Here is a 23,437-nt window from a genome sequence, read left to right on the forward strand (position 1 = left end):
AGGTCTCTATCGTATGGGTTGCTGGTAAAGTTATTTAGAACTTTGCATGACTCCTGAGTAGGCTGCCAAACAGCTAATATTGTAATCTCTCACAACAGAACGATCAGTTTCCTTCCTATTACAATCCGTTGACGTAATAACTTTGTTTGAAGTGAGTTCTAAAAAAGACGAGAGAATTCGTGGTGAAAACCATCTACGGAAACTAAGCGGATTGTGGTACCAACTTTCCTCTTTAAGCCCAACTAAGTTTTACAAGGGTCGAAAAATAAGACACTTGAAATAAACACCGCGTCCTTGGAAAAAAAATGCAACCGTTGTCCTGTTTATTTCTCACATCATTTATTCTAATCATCAGAAAACATCAAGGCACTTTCAATTGACGTCATTAGAGCTCTCGAGCTTAAGCTCCTCAGTTAATGGCTTATTTAACGGCAAGTTACTATCATGTGTTAAAGTGCCTTTTTTGCATACCGCTTTAACTGTAATTTGAAGAGACTACGTTTTGAATCAATTTGAACCAACTAAATACACAGATCTAGCTGGCGATTTTCTCGAATACGGCCAGCTACGATATGTCCTTGCTATAAAACGCCCATACCAGTTGGTAATGTTACAGGGAGAGAAATTACAGAGCTTGTAGGCGGTGACGTAACTGATCATACCTCGAATTCCTCGCGCCAAAGCACATTCGAGTTTGGGCTTTGACAGACAATATCCCTTTGTTTTGAACGTTTAACTCAGTTGCCATGTGTTTTCTATGAACGGAATCAAGAGACGATGTTCTACATCGTCCCTTGACGGAAAACAATAATCAGTACGGCCCCATTTAGTGTTACGTACGTCATGCGTATCTCTGCTGCAGAATTACATGACAACGGTCAGGGCCGGCGGACTTATTTTGTAACCACGATTTACTAAAGGGCGGGGTTGCGAAACTTTGTGCATTTAGAAGGAGGGAAATGAGAGAAAATAAAAGTGACAGAAAAAGATTTTGTTGTTAGAGAGGAAAAATAATTATTAATCTCAAATTAAAGTCTTGAGGAAGTCTACCTAGCACGATATCAATTGAAATCAAAATATACAATTGACAAATGATCCTGTTTATGGATTTATGGCCCAGACGCTTCGTACTTAAAACGAAGATCCCTAAATTACAGTACCGACCAACAAGACGAGCAAAGTAAGATATTTTATACATGTGCAGACAAAAATGGTAAGTAAAAGACTTCCCACTCTCAATGCTGTATTTAGAAATATTTTAGCTCTCCATACAAATTGTGGTGCACTTGTTTTAATGTTAACAGTCGTTGATCTGAGAATGTGTGGCAAGCATGTCTTGAAAGACTTTTTCAGATACAGTAGTGGATGGCTTGCTATATTCTCATCACATGCCTACTTGACAATGCCTTTATTGTTAGGAGAACTTGGATTTGGATCACATGTTCTCCTGGCTTACTTTGCATACCTGTACATGTGTGTATTCTAAACAGGTTGAACAAGCTTTGTTGGAGCATGTCACAAAATGCCACAGGGAGCAAGTGGTCGAAAAGTCGTGAACTCAAACTTATAACAAGGTTACAAGACTTGTTAATTTCACATTTTGCCATTATACATGTAACTTGTAAGTATAGTAAAAATGGGCAAGCTTTTCTGTCAAAAAACTCAAATTTTCACAAGTTTGATGTAGGATTAACAGGGGTACACGTCCACAACCAGACGTGTTTAATACATGTAGACCACGTTGTGCAAACGTAAAACCAATAACACGTTTACAAGCTCAAATGAGTCATCTGGCTGGCTGTTAACTTCGGTTGAAATCCTTAGCATGGAACGATCGGGAGTGTTACTGTTCCCCTGTCTAGATAGAATACTAGTCCATCACAGGTAGCTCCACCCTCCTCCCCTCCCCCCTTCCCTTCTTAAGCATCCATCTCAGTTAAGTATCTTGCCCAAGAACACAATTGACGTGGTGATTCAGGTCTGTGTTGTTACCCAGACCTCTCGATCCGGAATCCAGCGCACTAACCAATACCCAGCGATCTTCCAAGCTAGGTACGGTAAGTAAGTAGGTACGAAAGTATGGCTTTTAACTGTAAGTGTTCTGTGTCTGTTAGATTATATAACTCTGGTGTCACGGAAGAATGTGATGTGGACTGGATGGAAGTGAAATCCGAGTACGACATGTGAGTTATATACAGTCCATTGAAACTGCAACTACTACATGGCAAACATATTCAACAATGCATCCATAAACGCACATAGTAAGAGATGGTAACAATTAGTTAAGTCACTGGGTAACTGTGAAACACTCGTCATCTCTGAATCAAATATATGAATGTATAAACAATAGCCTCCATTTGGCGCAAAAATGTGCTGGGATAATTGCCCGCGGACATTATCTTCACCAGACTCCTTCCCGCCGGGTCGCTTTGCTCTTCGCCACTCGCGCGTGTGACTCAGAGGTGAGCCTGCTCGCAGGCTATCTGTTCCGAAAAGCGAAAATTTTGAGCTTCGAGGAACAGAAAATGTCCAAGGACAAATACACGATCATATTTCTATAGTCAAATGGAGGCTATTGTGTTTATTACCCTTCAAATAGTTTTAGCAACACGCGGGATCTTTTGAAAATTGGGGAATATCACTCGGATATTCCTCAGTTTTAGTTGGAGTATATTTAGTCACGTGATACGTTTAGATCAATCGCGCGCGAGCGAAAATATTCGATGGATTATTAACTGTTGCATAGCAACGCATTAACGTTGCGGGTATTAATTGAGTTTCGCCAACCTAGTCAGGTTTTAATATTATCTGGAAAATTAAGCGGTTATTTTTCCCCTGTTGGAAGACATCTGCTTGTCACATGCAGTGATGTTTAGGTTATGTGTTTCATTGCAGCAATTACTCACCACAGTGGCTCCGCCTGAAGTGGGCTGAAGTGAAAAAGAACGTCCCCAACTATCAGCGGTTGAACTTTGAAGGTTTGTCACATGTTTTGTAGTTTTAGATTTCCGTGTCAATTGTGTTACATATCTTTGACTCGGTACTTCTGTGAATCTGGTCCTACATAAAATTACTAACTACCCCTTCCTTCAGGTTTTGTAAAGCCTTGCCCTTGAGGTCAGTAGTCTTTTCGGTTCGTCAGTCCATCCGTCGGTCGGTCCATCAGTCAGTGAGTCAGTCAGTCCGTCTGTCAGTCATTCAGTCGGTCAGTCCGTCCCTCTGTCCGTCAGTCAGTCAGTCAGTTTATATCAGTAGTCAGAAGTCCGTCAGCCATTTCATTTATTTATTTATTTATTTATCTATTTATTTATCTATTTCTTTATCTATTTATTTATGTATCTATTTATTATTTATTTATGTATCTATTTATTTATATATTTTCATTAATTAATTAATGTATCTATGTATTAGTTAATTGTTTTATTTATTTATTTATTTATTTATGAAGCAAAAACAAGCGAATATTAACGTTAAAAGCCGACGTTTCGGCGTCATTGTGACACCATTCTAAGGCAAAGTGAACAAATAATGCGATATCGATGATTTGATTTCTATAGTCAAATCATCGATATCGCATTGTTTGTTCACTTTGGCTTGAGAATGGTGTCACGATGACGCCGAAACGTCGGCTTTTAACGTTAATATTCCCTCGTTTTTGCTTTAAGAAATCGTTATTTATTTATGTATTTATGTATTTACGTATTTACGTATTTACGTATTTACGTATTTACGTATTTACGTATTTACGTATTTACGTATTTACGTATTTACGTATTTACGTATTTACGTATTTACGTATTTACGTATTTACGTATTTACGTATTTACGTATTTACGTATTTACGTATTTACGTATTTACGTATTTACGTATTTACGTATTTACGTATTTACGTATTTACGTATTTATGTATTTATGTATTTATGTATTTATTTACTTGTTTGTTTATTTCAGATATTGTAGATCATCTGTACCGTGTCTATGGCCAAACTCTGAGAGATAATCTTCAACCTGGGACGTCCAGTGGTGAGATAGAGTAACACCTTTCGTCTTAACATAGCCGTGTAACCAAACGGGAGAAAATCCGCGGGGAAAGATGTTTGTACAGAGACAAGACTTAGCTGTACAAACATGACGGACAGGAAGGCTGCGTCCATCGGTGCTGGTCACGACAACAAAATTCATTGTTAAATCATGCTACGTTCTTTTGAAATCTGTTCGCCAGTCGGTTATCACAGACTGATTCTAACTGAGACAGATTTTCTCTTTAAAAAGGTGCAAAAGGTCTTAACAACTTTCGTCATCGGAATACCATATTCACAATGGTTTTATGAGTATCGCCTTGGAAGTTGAACGATTTACTTATGTTTTAATTGATGTAGTTGTTTCTTTATGGTCATGCAACTTGAGAGGCTGAGAAAGTTGTCTTTATCCCTTTTGTTGACATATCTGTGATAGGCAGTGCTAGGTTGCTCAGACTAACTGCCTAGCTTACATGCACCTAAGAGTTCACGAAGACTCCGTCTGATTCCTCGATTTCTCCACACGTAAATTCCCGGATTGACGCAGCTGTTCAAGAGAACTGCTGTCTCGGCAATTGGATAAATCACATGATATAGCAGATCTCTCGGTGCCAGCCCTGCCTGATCCACTATGGTGACGCACAATGTCGGCATGAAACACAGAAACAGCGTTCCCGCGACAAAGGCCACAGTTTTCGAGGCTTTGGCTTCCCGGGGACTTGAGTTCACCTGAGTGGGAGGATCGTTTTCTGTCCCTTCAGAAGTCGAGCCGGTGTGTTGTGACATCTCTACGTTAACTTGAGCGTTACAACGCTTCACCAGTCTGAATATCTTGAAGTAAACGAAAGAGGTGACGGTTACTAAGATAACACGTCTCGAGTTAACCTTTGCCTCGTAAATATACGGATAAAATACTGCCAAGTACCTTTCCATCGAGATCAGAATCAGTGTTAGAAATGACATGCAGATACATATTACCCCAGAGAAGGAGTATATAAGCAGCTTGTCGCATGGAAAGCTGTCTAGACTCGCAGTCAGTTTGCTCGCCTGATAAACAACGTATGAAGGTTGGACAAAAACCCCAACCATCAAATCCGTGAACGCTAAACATAGAATAGAGGTGTTCGCAACAGTTCTTAGTTGTACTTTCCTAAGCACAGCCATGAAGACCAAGATATTCCCTGCAACTGTCAATGGACACAGAAAACTGTTGAAGACGCACAAGACGACAGACACCGAGCGAAACAGCTGAAGGAAAGGGTACCATTTTAAGACCAAATGACGCTATGTCTTCGCAAACAAGCTTCTCGGTTGTGTCACTACTTGAATTGGGAGCTGTGAGTGGTCGTTCGCTCACCTTGAATTTGTCCCAAACCGTAATCAGACTTAAGTGTTTAAATTTGAGAAAAATCTGCAATAAACTGCAAATCTAAAATTTTGTAATGGTCAATATTTGCGTTGCATCTGCCATTCTTACCTTGTCTGCTTTGCCCTCTTGACTTCCTCTTAAATTTACATTAGAGTCATGTGGTGTGAACGTTTCATCTCATTTGTTTATCTGGTGAAAAAAGCGAGAAACGTTAACGTGACAGTTTGGTAACCCCTGTGGATTAAGCATTTCTCAAGTTTCAGCCAGTTTTAGCAGTTGAGTCAACAGAAACTAATACGCTGATCTCGTCTCATTCTCAACTTGAAAAGTTTCCTAAGATTTCTCAATTGCTTGCTTTGTTCTTGCCGACGTTCTTCAAACTTATCCGGTCTTTCATCAATTTGAAATAAACATTTATAAAGATTGTAGCATTTTTGATTCCGCCGAGTAGCATCTTCTATTGACAATTGTCTACGCGGCAGTTTTGTATCAGATGGTAAAATACCGCTTGTAACACCTCGGTAAATAACTAAATTCTGGAAAGTGATAGGTTGTTCTTCAGCTATAAGTAAGTAAGTAAGTAAGTAAGTAAGTTAGTAAGTAAGTAAGTAAGTAACTTTATTTAATGAGGGTAAAAACACTTTACAGTCATTGACTGATAAACTCGTGGCCCTCCCTTAAACAATTAAAATATAAATCACAATGATTTTAAAAATATCTAACTATGAATAATAATAAGTATAAAACTGGTATGAGCGCGAGCGGTTTACGTTGTACGATACCATCATGAATCTTGACAAAATCCACTTGCCGCGAACTTAGATAGACACTTTTATTTAATTCATCTCAGCTGCCTTTGAGAAGCAGTAGCTCCTGATATCAACATAGGCCTTGATAAAATTAACATGAACAATTCAAACTATAAGCTACCATACAGAAAGTGATCATAGATAAAAAGCGCTTAAACTAACAAAACTATTTACTATGAACAGGAGCCCATCGGCTCCTGCTATAAAACAATATATATCAGAAATTAAAATATAAAATAGTTGAAAAGATAATCCTATTTGCTTAGCATATTTAAAATGTGCGTTGGTAGAGCTGTCCAGCCGCATATAGTTAATCAGTGAATGGGCAGAAGACGTGAGCGCTTGGCGCTTATCTTGTCATGCCATTGTAAGGTGGCTCAAAACAGTTTCAAACACTTAGATTTGGATAGGTCGTTATAACCACTCTTTATCACTTGATGCTACAATCATGGTATCAAAAACCTGCCCAATCATTGGTGAACATGTTGGTATCATTTTCGTGACACAAGAGGTTACCATAGCAACAGTATGACCTAAAAAGAACCCTTAATTACAGCTTTAGGGGCTTGTAATTCAAAAACGGCACGGTCAAATTTTTTTATATTATCAACTTTTCATAAGCATGATAAGACGCAACTTTTGGCAAAGTTTAAAAAATTCTGTACATGGGATTCAGAGCCACCATAAATTTTCGAAAAGTTAAGGTGGCTCTGAATCCCATGTACAGAATTTTTTAAACTTTGGCAAAAGTTGCGTCTTATGCTTATGAAAAGTTGATAATATAAAAAAATTTCACCGTGCCGTTTTTGAATTATAAACCCCTAAAGCTGTAATTAAGGGTGTTTTTAAGAGATCATACTGTTGCTATGGTAACCGGTTGTGTCATGAAAATGATGACAACGTGTTCACCAATGCTTGGGCAGTTTTTTGATACCATGATTGTAGCATCAAGTGATAAAGAGTGGTTATAACGACCCATCCAGATATAAATGCTGGAAACTGTTTTGAGCCACCTTAAGTTCGCCTTCGTCCTGTTTCATACTCGTTTCGCTTTTCACCCACCCATTCCCATACGATAAAGCAGTCCTAGTTTGCTCAGACTAACTGCCTAGCTTACATGAACCTAAGAGTTCACGAAGACTCCGTCTGATTCCTCGATTTCTCCACACGTAAATTCCCGGATTGACGCAGCTGTTCAAGAGAACTGCTGTCTCGGCAATTGGATAAATCACATGATATAGCAGATCTCTCGGAGTCAGCCCTGCCTGATCCACTATGGTGACGCACAATATCGGCATGAAACACAGAAACAGCGTTCCCGCGACAAAGGCCACAGTTTTCGAGGCTTTGGCTTCCCGGGGACTTGAGTTCACTTGAGTGGGAGGATCGTTTTCTGTCCCTTCGGAAGTCGAGCCTGTGTGTTGTGACATCTCTACGTTAACTTGAGCGTTACAACGCTTCACCAGTCTGAATATCTTGAAGTAAACGAAAGAGGTGACAAGAAAGTTGGTGGTTATGACCGAAGATATAACTCCTGTCTCCTCGTTGCTGTTTATTCCAAATAAAAAACGCACAGATAATAATATTCCAATGGAAATAGTCCAGACCGCGACGGTCACTAAGATAACACGTCTCGAGTTAACCTTTGCCTCGTAAATATACGGATGAAATACTGCCAAGTACCTTTCCATCGAGATCAGAATCAGTGTTAGAAATGACATGCAGATACATATTACCCCAGAGAAGGAGTATATAAGCAGCTTGTCGCATGGAAAGCTGTCTAGACTCGCAGTCAGTTTGCTCGCCTGATAAACAACGTATGAAGGTTGGACAAAAACCCCAACCATCAAATCCGTGAACGCTAAACATAGAATGGAGGTGTTCGCCACAGTTCTTAGTTGTACTTTCCTAAGCACAGCCATGAAGACCAAGATATTCCCTGCAACTGTCAATGGACACAGAAAACTGTTGAAGACGCACAAGACGACAGACACCGAGCGAAACAGGACAGCTGAAGGAAAGGGTACCATTTTAAGACCAAATGATGCTATGTCTTCGCAAACAAGCTTCTCGGTTGTGTCACTACTTGAATTGGGAGCTGTGAGTGGTCGTTCGTTCATCTTGAATTTGTCCCAAACCGTAATCAGACTTAAGTGTTTAAATTTGAGAAAAATCTGCAATAAACTGCAAATCTAAAATTTTGTAATGGTCAATATTTGCGTTGCATCTGCCATTCTTTCCTTGTCTGCCTTGCCTTCTTAACTTCCTCTTAAATTTATATTAGAGTCAAGTGGTGTGAACGTTTCATCTCATTTGTTTATCTGGTGACAAATAACCTGACAGGCGCCACAAAGCGAGCAAACTTTAACGTGACACTTTGCTAAGCTCTGTGGATTTAGCTTTGTCAATTTTCAGCCAGTTTCAGAAGTTGAATCAACAGAAACTAATACGCTTATCTCGTCTCATTCTCATCTTGAAAAGTTTCTCAAGATTTCTCAATTGCTTGCTTTGTTCTTGTCGACGTTCTTCAAACTTATTCGGTCTTTCATCAATTTGAAATAAACATTCATAAAGATTGTAGCATTTTTGATTCCGCGGAGTATCTTTTATTGACAATTGTCTGCGCGCCAGTGTTGTAACAGATGGTAAAATATCGCTTGTAACACCTCAGCAAACAACTAAATTCTCGAAAGTGATTGGTTGTTCTCCAGCTATGAGCCCGAGCGGTTTACGTTGTACGCAGCTGCCTTTCAGAAGCAGTAGCTCCTGATATCAACATAGGCCTTGATGAAATTAACATGACCAATTTCAACTATAAGCTACCATCAATAAATGATCACAGATTAAAAGCGCTTAAACTAACAAAACTATTTGCTATAAATAGGAGCCCATGGGCTCCTCCTATAAAACAATATATATCAGGAATTAAAATACAAAATAGCTGAAAAGATAATCCTATTTGCTAAGCATATTTAAAATGTGCGTTATTAGACCCGTCTAGCTGCATACAGTTAATCAGTGAATGGGCAGGGGACGTACGTGAGCGATTGGCGCTTATCTTGTCATGCCATTTTAAGTTCGCCTTCGTCCTGTTTCGTACTCGTTTCGCTTTTTGCCCACCGTTTCCCATGCGTGGAGATGAGGGTGGAGATTGACGGGGGATGGGGAGCGGAGGTTGAGGGGGAGGGGTCAGCTTCGCTTTCTCCCCGGCTTTGCTTACTTCGGCAAATAGTACAGATCTGATCTGAAAATTTACTCCTATAGTTGCCGCTGCTTAGTTTCAGAGCGGACGATTATTTTAGAACCAGTCAGTGTCTTGTTTGATTTACATGTAAAGACTGATTAAAAGGATGAAATAAGCCTTTAAAAGACCAAGGATAATGTCCTTCGATGTACCTTTTCACAAGCTAGTAGACATGCAGGGTTATACCCTGTATTGCTGCTATGGTGACGCCAAGAATATCCCTTCTTGTTAAAATGAAATTTAATTTTTTTTCATTGCATTGTGTCTGAAAGCAGGAGCCCATGACCTCCTGTTGAAAGTTATGACAGTAAGTCATAGCGGGCTTCTCCGGGCTAAATTTCTTGCTCGACTAAATTCAGTGTGTTATAGCTTGCGTTAAACTCCCGCTGCTCAGGCGCCCGAAATGATTTTGTTTTTTATAATAGCAGCCGTGATTAGACTGAATTGAACTCCACCTGCACCGGTAGTGACCGCCCGTAAACGGTTTAATAAAATTCTCAGTCAGAATTCAAACTTCAGGTCAGAGCAGCAAAATTAATATGCCACTTGTTCCACCAATGAAGTAGTGATCTTACAGCGGCTCGATACCAGTATTTATACAGCTGAGTTATTAACCTGTGAACTGGTTTCCAATTGGGTTTTAGAGCGAATCAAAGTGGCTGTGAGCCACTGAACTTGGAAACTTGAAGTTATTAAAGGGTGTTATGAGGCATTGCTCATTAAGGAACTACTTGTGATGTGAGGGCAGTCTCGCTTTCGAACAAGCCCATAAAGCCTTTTTCCATGCAGGGTTGTGTCGTGATATTTGCAAAATGAAAAAGTTCAATGTTGAGAAACTGTTTGTTACTCAGGCCTGCCTACACGGTTTACATTACCTGTATCTGTACGTGGCTTCCTTGTGCTGTAGTCAAAAACGGCAAGATCATTTTGTTTGGTCAAAAGTGAGGTACATAGACTGAGCGAAACACTTGAGCCTGCTGTACGTAAATAAATTACCAATACTTTGGCCCTTTGGGTAACTGACGTACAATTAGCGCAGTCTGATAAGCGCTGGAATCCTAGCGGTGACTACTGATTACTTTTCCTTTTGTTCTTCATTGTTTTTTCTTTTTCTGTTAAAAATCCATTCACCGTAAGGTAGCGTTTGTCTTTCCGTTTCTTGTGTTAAAAAAATCGTCTGGAGCCTTTAATCATTCGTTTATATCGATTGCTTTCGAACTCACAATATCACGTAGGTTTGTGAAGGCAACACCGCGAAGACTTTCCCTGAATCGAAACGCTTAGGTAAAACCATAAGTATTTTCCTTACAACAAAAAAATCGTTATACCTTCTACCTCTCGAAAATAATTAACTTGACACGCTGCAAGCGACTGTAAAAAGGCCTTAGACGGCTGATGTTCGAAACCCGAGGGGGGGGGGGGGAGGTGGGAACATGAAAAGCGGGGATGCCCGTCGTCTCGGGTACAAATCAAGGATTCTGGTCTCACTTAGGGTGTGGATGACAGAACGTCACCATTTTTAGCTGTCAAAGTATCCTTTAAGGTGCACTCGAGGAAATAATAAAAGAAACGCTCTCATTTAATTTCTGTTTTCAGGCTTGATTTCCGCTGATCTCTCGAGTACGCGAGTCGGGTCTACAAGTGCGCGCTGGATCCTTTCTTGAACAGTGGCTAGCGATCGAACTTATTCCGTTTTAAATGGTATCTTTTAGGGGTCTAATGAAGCTCAAGCAACGTCCACATTAGCCTCCCTTAGGAGTTAAATTCATATTTTCCGACGAGCATCCCTTGCCTTTTGATATGCGAGTCTACCTCCCCCCCCCCCCCGGGGTTCCAAATGTCTAACGGGAGGTGAAGGAGTGAAGGAGGGAAGGCGTGAAATTGTTCCACCACTACAACTTGGAGAATAGTATTTTTCAAGTTTAAAAAGAGAACCACAGAGCGGAGCTAGCCGAGTGTTTGTAGTCTGGTTGGGCCAAGCACGTCGAGAGAGGTCTGGGGAATTGTTTTGGCGCACGCCGGAACAAAGGGAAAATGGCAGTTTTGCATTGTCTGGGAGAAAGACGTCCAGGAACTAGGCAAAGCTGTGCAATAGTTTGTTTGATTAAGGTCGTGAATTATGCCATTTACATTTGAAAAGATTCCCCGCATTAGCCTCAGCTACAAGCTAGTTCAGGATCCATTGTTTTGTAATCATTGAAACACTATAAATTGTCTAGTGAGAGGAATTTATGAAGTGCATCACTATTAGTTTGCTTTGGCTCATAAAGACAACTTCAGGAAACATTCAGAAATTCAGAAATCCTTGTAGTTTGAGGCTAAGGAGGCATTGTCAAGGCAATCTGTACATGCCCTTTCTTGAGAGATGGGATCGGAAGGGAGGGGAGGTCTACTTTTGGTGCTCAACCAGGAATACATCAGGTTGATGCAGGGACGGATCCAGGGGGAGGGTGCAGGGGATGCGCAATCCCCACTCCATGAGATGAAACCTTTTTCGTATACGTGATTCCTTAGTGGTGCACCCCCTCCTAAGGAATATCCTGGATCTGCCCCTGTGATGGAAACAATTATGAAAAAGGTTCCAACCTTTTTAATAGATGTGGCCTCAAGAGCCACGTTATCCATTTACACATTTACCTTGCCTCATTTGCCGCATTTCAATGCAATCAACGTGGATGCCCTGGATTGCTGAAGGGCCATTCTTCTCTCCGGTTTGTGAGACGTTTAACCGGTTGAGTAAGAGTTTGCTGATCAATATTTAGCTGTAAATGTCGAATAGAAGTAAATGTATATTGAGAAACATTGGCAAGTAAAGTGCACAAACGTGCATGGGAGCCTTAGTGTAATGATGTCTGTGACTTGCTGTGGATTTGCAGATTCACTCCAAATCTTTATCCCTAGTTGCTCAAGAAAGCATGATTAATTTTTAGCTCAGTTTTAAATCGCTCGAAATACCAGTATACACTGTTTTCTGAGTTACTGAATATGACAAGACAACGAAAGGCACATAAACCTAGTACTATTAGTTCAGTCGCAGTTGAAAGTGTACTATTGTTAAACTATCTCTTACAACGGAACAATCAATATAGGCTCCCGTGTTATACTGCACGGTTTTAATCAGGCCAGAAAAATGTTGATACTCTGCGTAAAGTGAACAGCTGCAACATCACCTAGCTGCTTTAATCAAGGGTAAAAGAAGAAAAACTATTTACAAATAGACCACGCCCTCGTAAAAAAACATACCAAAAAAAAAGTTATTACGATGTATTACGGTCCCTGTTATTAATCACATAACCTTTCATGATTCTAAATGAGTGAACAGGAAACAGAAAACATGATGAAGCACTTAATGACGCCATGACCAACAAAAAATATTTTCCATTTTAAACAGCCAAGACTCCTTATTAAATGCAAACAATTCTGTTATGTCTTATTTCAACAAAACATAACATACTTTTTTTTACTAACAGCTCTAGTTTACATTTATAAATGAAATTATTACTTTTTAATGTTTGCAATATATATATATATCTTTTCGAATTTGTAAATATTAAAGTTAGAGTATGAGGTTCAAATAAACCTTTCGATTTTCTAGTTGACCTCCATAACAAAAACCAGGAAGAGGGGTTCCATCTATCGTCTCCCCTCCTTGTACCACGCACGGTGGAATATATACGTTTGCGTGTACACCTGAGTCATCCAGAGCAAAGCCATGTGTTGATTATTGGCAACTTTAAAGCAAATATAAGGACTCAGTCTTAGACTCTAACCCTTGAAACTCAAGTAACCATGAATAATGAATTTCCACCTTAAATCGCTTGAGGAACCATTGTGCACTTTTTTTTCGATTCTGAGTAACTGAAAAATGACAACATACCCAATAGCAGTGTGCGAAGTCTGTTGACCGAGGTTTCTATCGTATGGGTTGCTGGTAAAGTTATTTAGAACTTTGCATGACTCCTGAGTAGGCTGCCAAACAGCTAATATTGTAATCTCTCACAACAGAACGATCAGTTTCCTTCCTATTACAATCCGTTGACGTAATAACTTTGTTTGAAGTGAGTTCTAAAAAAGACGAGAGAATTCGTGGTGAAAACCATCTACGGAAACTAAGCGGATTGTGGTACCAACTTTCCTCTTTAAGCCCAACTAAGTTTTACAAGGGTCGAAAAATAAGACACTTGAAATAAACACCGCGTCCTTGGAAAAAAAATGCAACCGTTGTCCTGTTTATTTATCACATCATTTATTCTAATCATCAGAAAACATCAAGGCACTTTCAATTGACGTCATTCAAGCTCTCGAGCTTAAGCTCCTCAGTTAATGGCTTATTTAACGGCAAGTTAATATCGTGTGTTAAAGTGCCTTTTCTGCATACCGCTTTAACTGTAATTTGAAGAGACTGCGTTTTGAATCACTTTGAACCAACTAAATACACAGATCTAGCTGGCGATTTTCTCGAATACGGCCAGCTACGATATGTCCTTGCTATAAAACGCCCATACCAGTTGGTAATGTTACAGGGAGAGAAATTACAGAGCTTGTAGGCGGTGACGTAACTGATCATACCTCGAATTCCTCGCGCCAAAGCACATTCGAGTTTGGGCTTTGACAGACAATATCCCTTTGTTTTGAACGTTTAACTCAGTTGTCATGTGTTTTCTATGAACGGAATCAAGAGACGATGTTCTACATCGTCCCTTGACGGAAAACAATAATCAGTACGGCCCCATTTAGTGTTACGTACGTCATGCGTATCTCTGCTGCAGAATTACATGACAACGGTCAGGGCCGGCGGACTTATTTTGTAACCACGATTTACTAAAGGGCGGGGTTGCGAAACTTTGTGCATTTAGAAGGAGGGAAATGAGAGAAAATAAAAGTGACAGAAAAAGATTTTGTTGTTAGAGAGGAAAAATAATTATTAATCTCAAATTAAAGTCTTGAGAAAGTCTACCTAGCACGATATCAATTGAAATCAATATATACAATTGACAAATGATCCTGTTTATGGATTTATGGCCCAGGCGCTTCATACTTAAAACGAAGATCCCTAAATTACAGTACCGACCAACAAGACGAGCAAAATAAGATATTTTATACATGTGCAGACAAAAATGGTAAGTAAAAGACTTCCCACTCTCAATGCTGTATTTAGAAATACTTTAGCTCTCCATACAAATTGTGGTGCACTTGTTTTAATGTTAACAGTCGTTGATCTGAGAATGTGTGGCAAGCATGTCTTGAAAGACTTTTTCAGATACAGTAGTGGATGGCTTGCTATATTCTCATCACATGCCTGCTTGACAATGCCTTTATTGTTAGGAGAACTTGGATTTGGATCACATGTTCTCCTGGCTTACTTTGCATACCTGTACATGTGTGTATTCTAAACAGGTTGAACAAGCTTTGTTGGAGCATGTCACAAAATGCCACAGGGAGCAAGTGGTCGAAAAGTCGTGAACTCAAACCTATAACAAGGTTAGAAGACTTGTTAATTTCACATTTTGCCATTATACATGTAACTTGTAAGTACAGTAAAAATGGGCAAGCTTTTCTGTCAAAAAACTCAAATTTTCACAAGTTTGATGTAGGATTAACAGGGGTACACGGCCACAACCAGACGTGTTTAATACATGTAGACCACGTTGTGCAAACGTAAAACCAATAACACGTTTACAAGCTCAAATGAGTCATCTGGCTGGCTGTTAACTTCGGTTGAAATCCTTAGCATGGAACGATCGGGAGTGTTACTGTTCCCCTGTCTAGATAGAATACTAGTCCATCACAGGTAGCTCCACCCTCCTCCCCTCCCCCCTTCCCTTCTTAAGCATCCATCTCAGTTAAGTATCTTGCCCAAGAACACAATTGACGTGGTGATTCAGGTCTGTGTTGTTACCCAGACCTCTCGATCCGGAATCCAGCGCACTAACCAATACCCAGCGATCTTCCGAGCTAGGTACGGTAAGTAAGTAGGTAGGAAGGTATGGCTTTTAACTGTAAGTGTTCTGTGTCTGTTAGATTATATAACTCTGGTGTCACGGAAGAATGTGATGTGGACTGGATGGAAGTGAAATCCGAGTACGACATGTGAGTTATATACAGTCCATTGAAACTGCAAGTACTACATGGCAAACATATTCAACAATGCATCCATAAACGCACATAGTAAGAGATGGTAACGATTAGTTAAGTCACTGGGTAACTGTTGAACAAATATATGAATCAAATATATGAATGTATAAACAATAGCCTCCATTTGGCGCAAAAATGTGCTGGGATAATTGCCCGCGGACATTATCTTCACCAGACTCCTTCACGCCGGGTCGCTTTGCTCTTCGCCGCTCGTGCGTGTGACTCAGAGGTGAGCCTGCTCGCAGGCTATCTGTTCCGAAAAGCGAAAATTTTGAGCTTCGAGGAACAGAAAATGTCCAAGGAAAAAATACACGATCATATTTCTATAGTCAAATGGAGGCTATTGTGTTTATTATCCTTCAAATAGTTTTAGCAACACGCGAGATCTTTTGAAAATTGGGGAATATCACTCGGATATTCCTCAGTTTTAGTTGGAGTACATTTAGTCACGTGATACGTTTGGATCAATCGCGCGCGAGTGAAAATATTCGATGGATTATTAACTGTTGCATAGCAACGCATCAACGTTGCGGGTATTAATTGAGTTTCGCCAACCTAGTCAGGTTTTAATATTATCTGGAAAATTAAGCTGTTTTTTTTTTCCCTGGTGGAAGACATCTGCTCTTCACATGCAGTAATGTTTAAGTTATGTGTTTCATTGCAGCAATTACTCACCACAGTGGCTCCGCCTGAAGTGGGCTGAAGTTAAAAAGAACGTCCCTAATTATCAGCGATTGAACTTTGAAGGTTTGTCACATGTCTTGTAGTTTTAGTTTTCCTTGTCAACTGTATTACATATCTTTGACTTGGTGCTTCTGTGAATCTGGTCCTACATAAAATTACTAACTACCCCTTCCCTCAGGTTTTGTAAAGCCTTGCCCTTGAGGTCATTAGTCTTTTCGGTTCGTCAGTCCATCCGTCGGTCGGTCCGTCAGTCAGTGAGTCAGTCAGTCCGTCTGTCAGTCATTCAGTCGGTCAGTCCGTCCCTCTGTCCGTCAGTCAGTTTATATCAGTAGTCAGAAGTCCGTCAGCCACTTTATTTATTTATGTATTTATTTATGTCTCTATTTATGTATTTATTTATGTATTTATATACTTTCATAAATTAATTAATTTATGTATCTATGTATTAATTAATTGTTTTATTTATTTATGTATTTATGTATTTATGTATTTATGTATTTATGTATTTATGTATTTATGTATTTATGTATTTATGTATTTATGTATTTATGTATTTATGTATTTATGTATTTATGTATTTATGTATTTATGTATTTATGTATTTATGTATTTATGTATTTATGTATTTATGTATTTATGTATTTATGTATTTATGTATTTATGTATTTATGTATTTATGTATTTATGTATTTATGTATTTATGTATTTATGTATTTATGTATTTATGTATTTATGTATTTATGTATTTATGTATTTATGTATTTATGTATTTATGTATTTATGTATTTATGTATTTATGTATTTATGTATTTATGTATTTATGTATTTATGTATTTATTTATTTATTTACTTGTTTGTTTATTTCAGATATTGTGGATCATCTTTACCGTGTCTATGGCCAAACTCTGAGAGATAATCTTCAACCTGGGACGTCCAGTGGTGAGATAGAGTAACACCTTTCGTCTTAACATAGCCGTGTAACCAAACCGGAGAAAATCCGCGGGGAAAGATGTTTGTACAGAGACAAGACTTAGCTGTACAAACATGACGGACAGGAAGGCTGCGTCCATCGGCGCTGGTCACGACAACAAAATTCGTTGTTCAATCATGCTACGTTCCTTTGAAATCTGTTCGCCAGTCGGTTATCACAGACTGATTCTAACTGAGACAGATTTTCTCTTTAAAAAGGTGCAAAAAATCTTAACAACTTTCGTCATCGGAATACCATATTCACAATGGTTTTATGAGTATCGCCTTGGAAGTTGAACGATTTACTTATGTTTTAATTGATGTAGTTGTTTCTTTATGGTCTAACATGCAACTTGAGAGGCTGAGAAGGTTGTCTTTATCCCTTTTGTTGACATATCTGTGATAGGCAGTGCTAGGTTGCTCAGACTAACTGCCTAGCTTACATGCACCTAAGAGTTCACGAAGACTCCGTCTGATTCCTCGATTTCTCCACACGTAAATTCCCGGATTGACGCAGCTGTTCAAGAGAACTGCTGTCTCGGCAATTGGATAAATAACATGATACAGCAGATCTCTCGGTGCTAGCCCTGCCTGATCCACTATGGTGACGCACAATGTCGGCATGAAACACAGAAACAGCGTTCCCGCGACAAAGGCCACAGTTTTGGAGGCTTTGGCTTCCCGGGGACTTGAGTTCACTTGAGTGGGAGGATCGTTTTCTGTCCCTTCAGAAGTCGAGCCGGTGTGTTGTGACATCTGTACGTTAACTTGAGCGTTACAACGCCTCACCAGTTTGAATATCTTGAAGTACACGAAAGAGGTGACAAGAAAGTTGGTGGTTATGACCGAAGATATAACTCCTGTCTCCTCGTTGCTGTTTATTCCAAATAAAAAACGCACAGATAATAATATTCCAATGGAAATAGCCCAGACCGTGACGGTCACTAAGATAACACGTCTCGAGTTAACCTTTGCCTCGTAAATATAGGGATAAAATACTGCCAGGTACCTTTCCATCGAGATCAGAATCAGTGTTAGAAATGACATGCAGATACATGTTACCCCAGAGAAGGAGTATATAAGCAGCTTGTCGCATGGAAAGCTGTCTAGAGTCGCAGCCAGTTTGCTAGCCTGATAAACAACGTATGAAGGTTGGACAAAAACCCCAACCATCAAATCCGTAAACTCTAAACATGGAATGGACGTGTTCACCACAGTTCTTAGTTGTACTTTCCTAAGCACAGCCATGAAGACCAAGATATTCCCTGCAACTGTTAATGGACACAGAAAACTGTTGAAGACACACAAGACGACAGACACCGAGCGAAACAGGACAGCTGAAGGAAAGGGTACCATTTTAAGACCAAATGACGCTATGTCTTCGCAAACAAGCTTCTCGGTTGTGTCACTACTTGAATTGGGAGCTGTGAGTGGTCGTTCGTTCATCTTGAATTTGTCCCAAACCGTAATCAGACTTGAGTGTTTAAATTTGAGAAAAATCTGCAATAAACTGCAAGTCTAAAAATTTTGTAATGGTCGATATTTGCGTTGCATCTGCCATTCTTTCCTTGTCTGCCTTACCCTCTTGACTTCCTCTTTAATTTACATTAGAGTCATGTGGTGTGAACGTTTCATCTCATTTGTTTATCTGGTGACAAATAAACTGACAGGCGCCACAAAGCGAGCAAACTTTAACGTGACAATTTGCTAAGCTCTGTGGATTTAGCTTTCTCGATTTTCAGCCAGTTTCAGAAGTTGAATCAACAGAAACTAATACGCTTATCTCGTCTCATTCTCATCTTGAAAAGTTTCTCAAGATTTCTCAATTGCTTGCTTTGTTCTTGCCGACGTTCTTCAAACTTATCCGGTCTTTCATCAATTTCAAATAAACATTTATAAAGATTGTAGCATTTTTGATTCCGCGGAGTATCTTTTATTGACAATTGTCTACGCGCCAGTGTTGTATCAGATGGTAAAATATCGCTTGTAACACCTCAGCAAACAACGAAATTCTCGAAAGTGATTGGTTGTTCTCCAGCTATGAGCGCGAGCGGTTTACGTTGTACGCAGCTGCCTTTCAGAAGCAGTAGCTCCTGATATCAACATAGGCCTTCAGTGATAAAATTAACAGGAACAATTTAAACTATGAGCAACCATACAATAAATGATCACAGATAAAAAGCGCTTAAACTAAAAAACTATTTACTGTAAACAGGAGCCGGCACCTGCCATAAAACAATATATATTAGGAATTAAAATACAAATAATTGAAAAGATAATCCTATCTGCTTAGCATATTTAAAATGTGCGTTATTAGACCTGTCCAGTGGTATGGTTAATCAGTGCATGGACAGAAGACGTGTGCGCTTGGCGCTTATCTTGTCATGCCATTTTAAGTTCGCCTTCGTCCTGTTTTATACTCGTTTCGCTTTTTACCCACCGTTTCCCATGCCTGGAGATGAGGGTGCAGATTGACGGGAGGGGGCGGGGGAGTGTAAGTTGAGGTGGAGGGGTCGGCTTCGCTTTCTCCCCGGCTTTCCTTACTTCGGCAAACAGTACAGATCAGATCTGAAAGATTACTCCTCTAGTTGCCGCTGCTTAGTTTCAGACCGGACGATTATTTTAGAACCAGTCAATGTCTTGTTTGATTTATATGTAAAGACTGATTAAAAGGATGAAATAATCCTTAAAAAGACCAAGGTCAATGTCCTTCGATGTACCTTTTCACAAGCTAGTAGACATGCAGGGTTATATCCTGCATTGCTGCTACAGTGACGCCAAGAATATCCCTTCTTGTTAAAATGAAATTTAATTTTTTTTCATTGCATTGTGTCTGAAAGCAGGAGCCCATGACCTCCTGTTGAAAGTTATGACAGTAAGTCATTAGCGGGCCTCTCCGGGCTAAATTTCTTCCTCGACTTAATTCAGTGTGTTATAGCTTGCGTTAAACTCCCGGTGCTCAGGCGCCCGAAATGATTTTGTTTTCTATAATAGCAGCCGTGATTAGACTGAATTGAACTCCACTTGCACCGGTAGTGACCGCCCATAAACGGTTTAATAAAAGTCTCAGTCATAATTCAAAATTCAGGTCAGAGCAGCAAAATTAATATTCCACTTGTTCCACCAGTGAAGTAGTGATCTTACACCGGGTTGATAGCAGTATTTATACAGCTGAGTTATTAGCCTGTGAACTGGCTTCCAATTGGGTTTTAGAGCGAATCAAAGTGGCTGTGAGTCACTCAACTTGGAAACTTGAAATTATGAAACGGTGTTATGAGGCATTGCTCATTAAGAAACTACTTGTAATGTGAGGGCAGTCTAGCTTTCGAACAAGCCCATAAAGCTTCTTTCCATTCAGGGGTGTGTCGTGATATTTGCAAAATGAAAAAGTTCAATGTTGAGAAACTGTTTGTTACTCAGGCCTGCCTACACGTTTTACACTGCATGTATCTGTACATGGCTTCCTTGTGCTGTAGTCAAAAACGGCAAGATCATTTTGTTTGGTCAAAAGTGAGGTACATAGACTGAGCGAAACACTTGAGCCTGCTGTACGTAAATAAATTACCAATACTTTGGCCCTTTGGGTAACTGACGTACAATTAGCGCAGTCTGATAAGCGCTGGAATCCTAGCGGTGACTACTGATTACTTTTCCTTTTGTTCTTCATTGTTTTTTCTTTTTCTGTTAAAAATCCATTCACCGAAAGGTAGCGTTTGTCTTTCCGTTTCTTGTGTTAAAAAAATCGTCTGGAGCCTTTAATCATTCGTTTATATCGATTGCTTTCGAACTCACAATATCACGTAGGTTTGTGAAGGCAACACCGCGAAGACTTTCCCTGAATCGAAACGCTTAGGTAAAACCATAAGTATTTTCCTTACAACAAAAAAATCGTTATACCTTCTACCTCTCGAAAATAATTAACTTGACACGCTGCAAGCGACTGTAAAACGGCCTTAGACGGCTGATGTTCGAAACCCGAGGGGGGGGGGGGGGAGGTGGGAACCCTACATGAAAAGCGGGGATGCCCGTCGTCTCGGGTACAAATCAAGGATTCTGGTCTCACTTAGGGTGTGGATGACGGAACGTCACCATTTTTAGCTGTCAAAGTATCCTTTAAGGTGCACTCGAGGAAATAATAAAAGAAACGCTCTCATTTAATTTCTGTTTTCAGGCTTGATTTCCGCTGATCTCTCGAGTACGCGAGTCGGGTCTACAAGTGCGCGCTGGATCCTTTCTTGAACAGTGGCTAGCGATCGAACTTATTCCGTTTTAAATGGTATCTTTTAGGGGTCTAATGAAGCTCAAGCAACGTCCACATTAGCCTCCTTTGGGAGTTAAATTCATATTTTCCGACGAGCATCCCTTGCCTTTTGATATGCGAGTCTACCTTCCCCCCCCCCCCCGGGTTCCAAATGTCTAACGGGAGGTGAAGGAGTGAAGGAGGGAAGGCGTGAAATTGTTCCACCACCACAACTTGGAGAATAATATTTTTCAAGTTTAAAAAGGGAACCACAGAGCGGAGCTAGCCGAGTGTTTGTAGTCTGGTTGAGCCAAGCACGCCGAGAGAGGTCTGGGGAATTGTTTTGGCGCAGGCCGGAAGAAAGGCAAAATGGCAGTTTTGCATTGTCTGGGAGAAAGACGTCCAGGAACTAGGCAAAGCTGTGCAATAGTTTGTTTGATTAAGGTCGTGAATTATGCCATTTACATTTGAAAAGATTGCTCGCATTAGCCTCAGCTGCAAGCTAGTTCAGGATCCATTGTTTTGTAATCATTGAAACACTATAAATTGTATAGTGAGAGGAATTTATGAAGTGCGTCACTATTAGTTTGCTTTGGCTCATAAAGACAACTTCAGGAAACATTCAGAAATTCAGAAATCCTTGTAGTTTGAGGCTAAGGAGGCATTGTCAAGGCAATCTGTACATGCCCTTTCTTGAGAGATGGGATCTGAAGGGAGGGGAGGTCTACTTTTGGTGCTCAACCAGGAATACATCAGGTTGATGCAGGGACGGATCCAGGGGGAGGGTGCAGGGGATGCGCAATCCCCACTCCATAAGATGAAACCTTTTTCGTATACGCCATTCCTTAGTGGTGCACCCCCTCCTAAGGAATATCCTGGATCTGCCCCTGTGATGGAAACAATTATGAAAAAGGTTCCAACCTTTTTAATAGATGTGGCCTCAAGAGCCACGTTATCCATTTACACATTTACCTTGCCTCATTTGCCGCATTTCAATGCAATCAACGTGGATGCCCTGGATTGCTGAAGGGCCATTCTTCTCTCCGGTTTGTGAGACGTTTAACCGGTTGAGTAAGAGTTTGCTGATCAATATTTAGCTGTAAATGTCGAATAGAAGTAAATGTATATTGAGAAACATTGGCAAGTAAAGTGCACAAACGTGCATGGGAGCCTTAGTGTAATGATGTCTGTCACTTGCTGTGGATTTGTAGATTCACTCCAAATCTTTATCCCTAGTTGCTCAAGAAAGCATGATTAATTTTTAGCTCAGTTTTAAATCGCTCGAAATACCAGTATACACTGTTTTCTGAGTTACTGAATATGACAAGACAACGAAAGGCACATAAACCTAGTACTATTAGTTCAGTCGCAGTTGAAAGTGTACTATTGTTAAACTATCTCTTACAACGGAACAATCAATATAGGCTCCCGTGTTATACTGCACGGTTTTAATCAGGCCAGAAAAATGTTGATACTCTGTGTAAACTGAACAGCTGCAGCATCACCTAGCTGCTTTAATCAAGGGTAAAAGAAGAAAAACTCTTTACAAATAGACCACGCCCTCGTAAAAAAACATACCAAAACAAAAGTTATTACGATGTATTACGGTCCCTGTTATTAATCACATAACCTTTCATGATTCTAAATGAGTGAACAGGAAACAGAAAACATGATGAAGCACTTAATGACGCCATGACCAACAAAAAAAATTTTCCATTTTAAACAGCCAAGACTCCTTATTAAATGCAAACAATTCTGTTATGTCTTATTTCAACAAAACATAACAAACTTTTTTTTTACTAACAGCTCTAGTTTACATTTATAAATGAAATTATTACTTTTTAATGTTTGCAATATATATATATATATCTTTTCGAATTTGTAAATATTAAAGTTAGAGTATGAGGTTCAAGTAAACCTTTCGATTTTCTAGTTGACCTCCATAACAAAAACCAGGAAGAGGGGTT

The 23,437-nt window shown here is 39.7% G+C and overlaps 3 protein-coding genes and 1 pseudogene across 3 annotated transcripts; 1 reads left to right on the forward strand and 3 right to left on the reverse strand.

The window, feature by feature from the left end:
* Nucleotides 1-1,769: 1,769 nt before the first annotated feature.
* Nucleotides 1,770-4,299, forward strand: LOC145471164 (cyclin-D-binding Myb-like transcription factor 1). The gene is made up of 3 exons (XM_081454806.1): nucleotides 1,770-2,183; nucleotides 2,896-2,978; nucleotides 3,953-4,299. Exons 1-3 carry the CDS (start codon nucleotides 2,080-2,082, stop codon nucleotides 4,036-4,038), a joined length of 273 nt encoding a protein of 90 aa, XP_081310932.1. The 5' UTR covers nucleotides 1,770-2,079; the 3' UTR covers nucleotides 4,039-4,299.
* Nucleotides 4,300-4,423: 124 nt separating this feature from the next.
* Nucleotides 4,424-6,174, reverse strand: LOC145471178 (histamine H2 receptor-like; annotated as a pseudogene).
* Nucleotides 6,175-6,911: 737 nt separating this feature from the next.
* LOC145471173 (histamine H2 receptor-like) lies at nucleotides 6,912-8,687 on the reverse strand. Its single transcript, XM_081454814.1, has one exon. It carries the CDS (start codon nucleotides 8,316-8,318, stop codon nucleotides 7,299-7,301), a length of 1,020 nt encoding a protein of 339 aa, XP_081310940.1. The 5' UTR covers nucleotides 8,319-8,687; the 3' UTR covers nucleotides 6,912-7,298.
* Nucleotides 8,688-17,065: 8,378 nt separating this feature from the next.
* LOC145471172 (histamine H2 receptor-like) lies at nucleotides 17,066-18,601 on the reverse strand. The gene has a single exon (XM_081454813.1). The coding sequence runs from the start codon at nucleotides 18,584-18,586 to the stop codon at nucleotides 17,657-17,659; it is 930 nt and encodes a 309-aa protein (XP_081310939.1). The 5' UTR covers nucleotides 18,587-18,601; the 3' UTR covers nucleotides 17,066-17,656.
* Nucleotides 18,602-23,437: the final 4,836 nt, after the last annotated feature.

The sequence above is a fragment of the Orbicella franksi genome, unplaced genomic scaffold, assembly GCF_964199315.1.
Source record: "Orbicella franksi unplaced genomic scaffold, jaOrbFran1.1 SCAFFOLD_32, whole genome shotgun sequence".
Lineage (NCBI taxonomy): Eukaryota > Metazoa > Cnidaria > Anthozoa > Scleractinia > Merulinidae > Orbicella > Orbicella franksi.

Bases quoted from the DNA above. Each gene is read 5' to 3' on its own strand.
- LOC145471164 (XM_081454806.1), top strand. From the start codon at position 2,080: ATGGCTTTTAACTGTAAGTGTTCTGTGTCTGTTAGATTATATAACTCT. The intron at 2,184-2,895 runs GTGAGTTATATA...GTTTCATTGCAG, and splicing joins GTGAAATCCGAGTACGACAT to CAATTACTCACCACAGTGGC. The intron at 2,979-3,952 runs GTTTGTCACATG...TGTTTATTTCAG, and splicing joins TCAGCGGTTGAACTTTGAAG to ATATTGTAGATCATCTGTAC.
- LOC145471173 (XM_081454814.1), bottom strand. From the start codon at position 8,318: ATGAACGAACGACCACTCACAGCTCCCAATTCAAGTAGTGACACAACC.
- LOC145471172 (XM_081454813.1), bottom strand. From the start codon at position 18,586: ATGGTACCCTTTCCTTCAGCTGTCCTGTTTCGCTCGGTGTCTGTCGTC.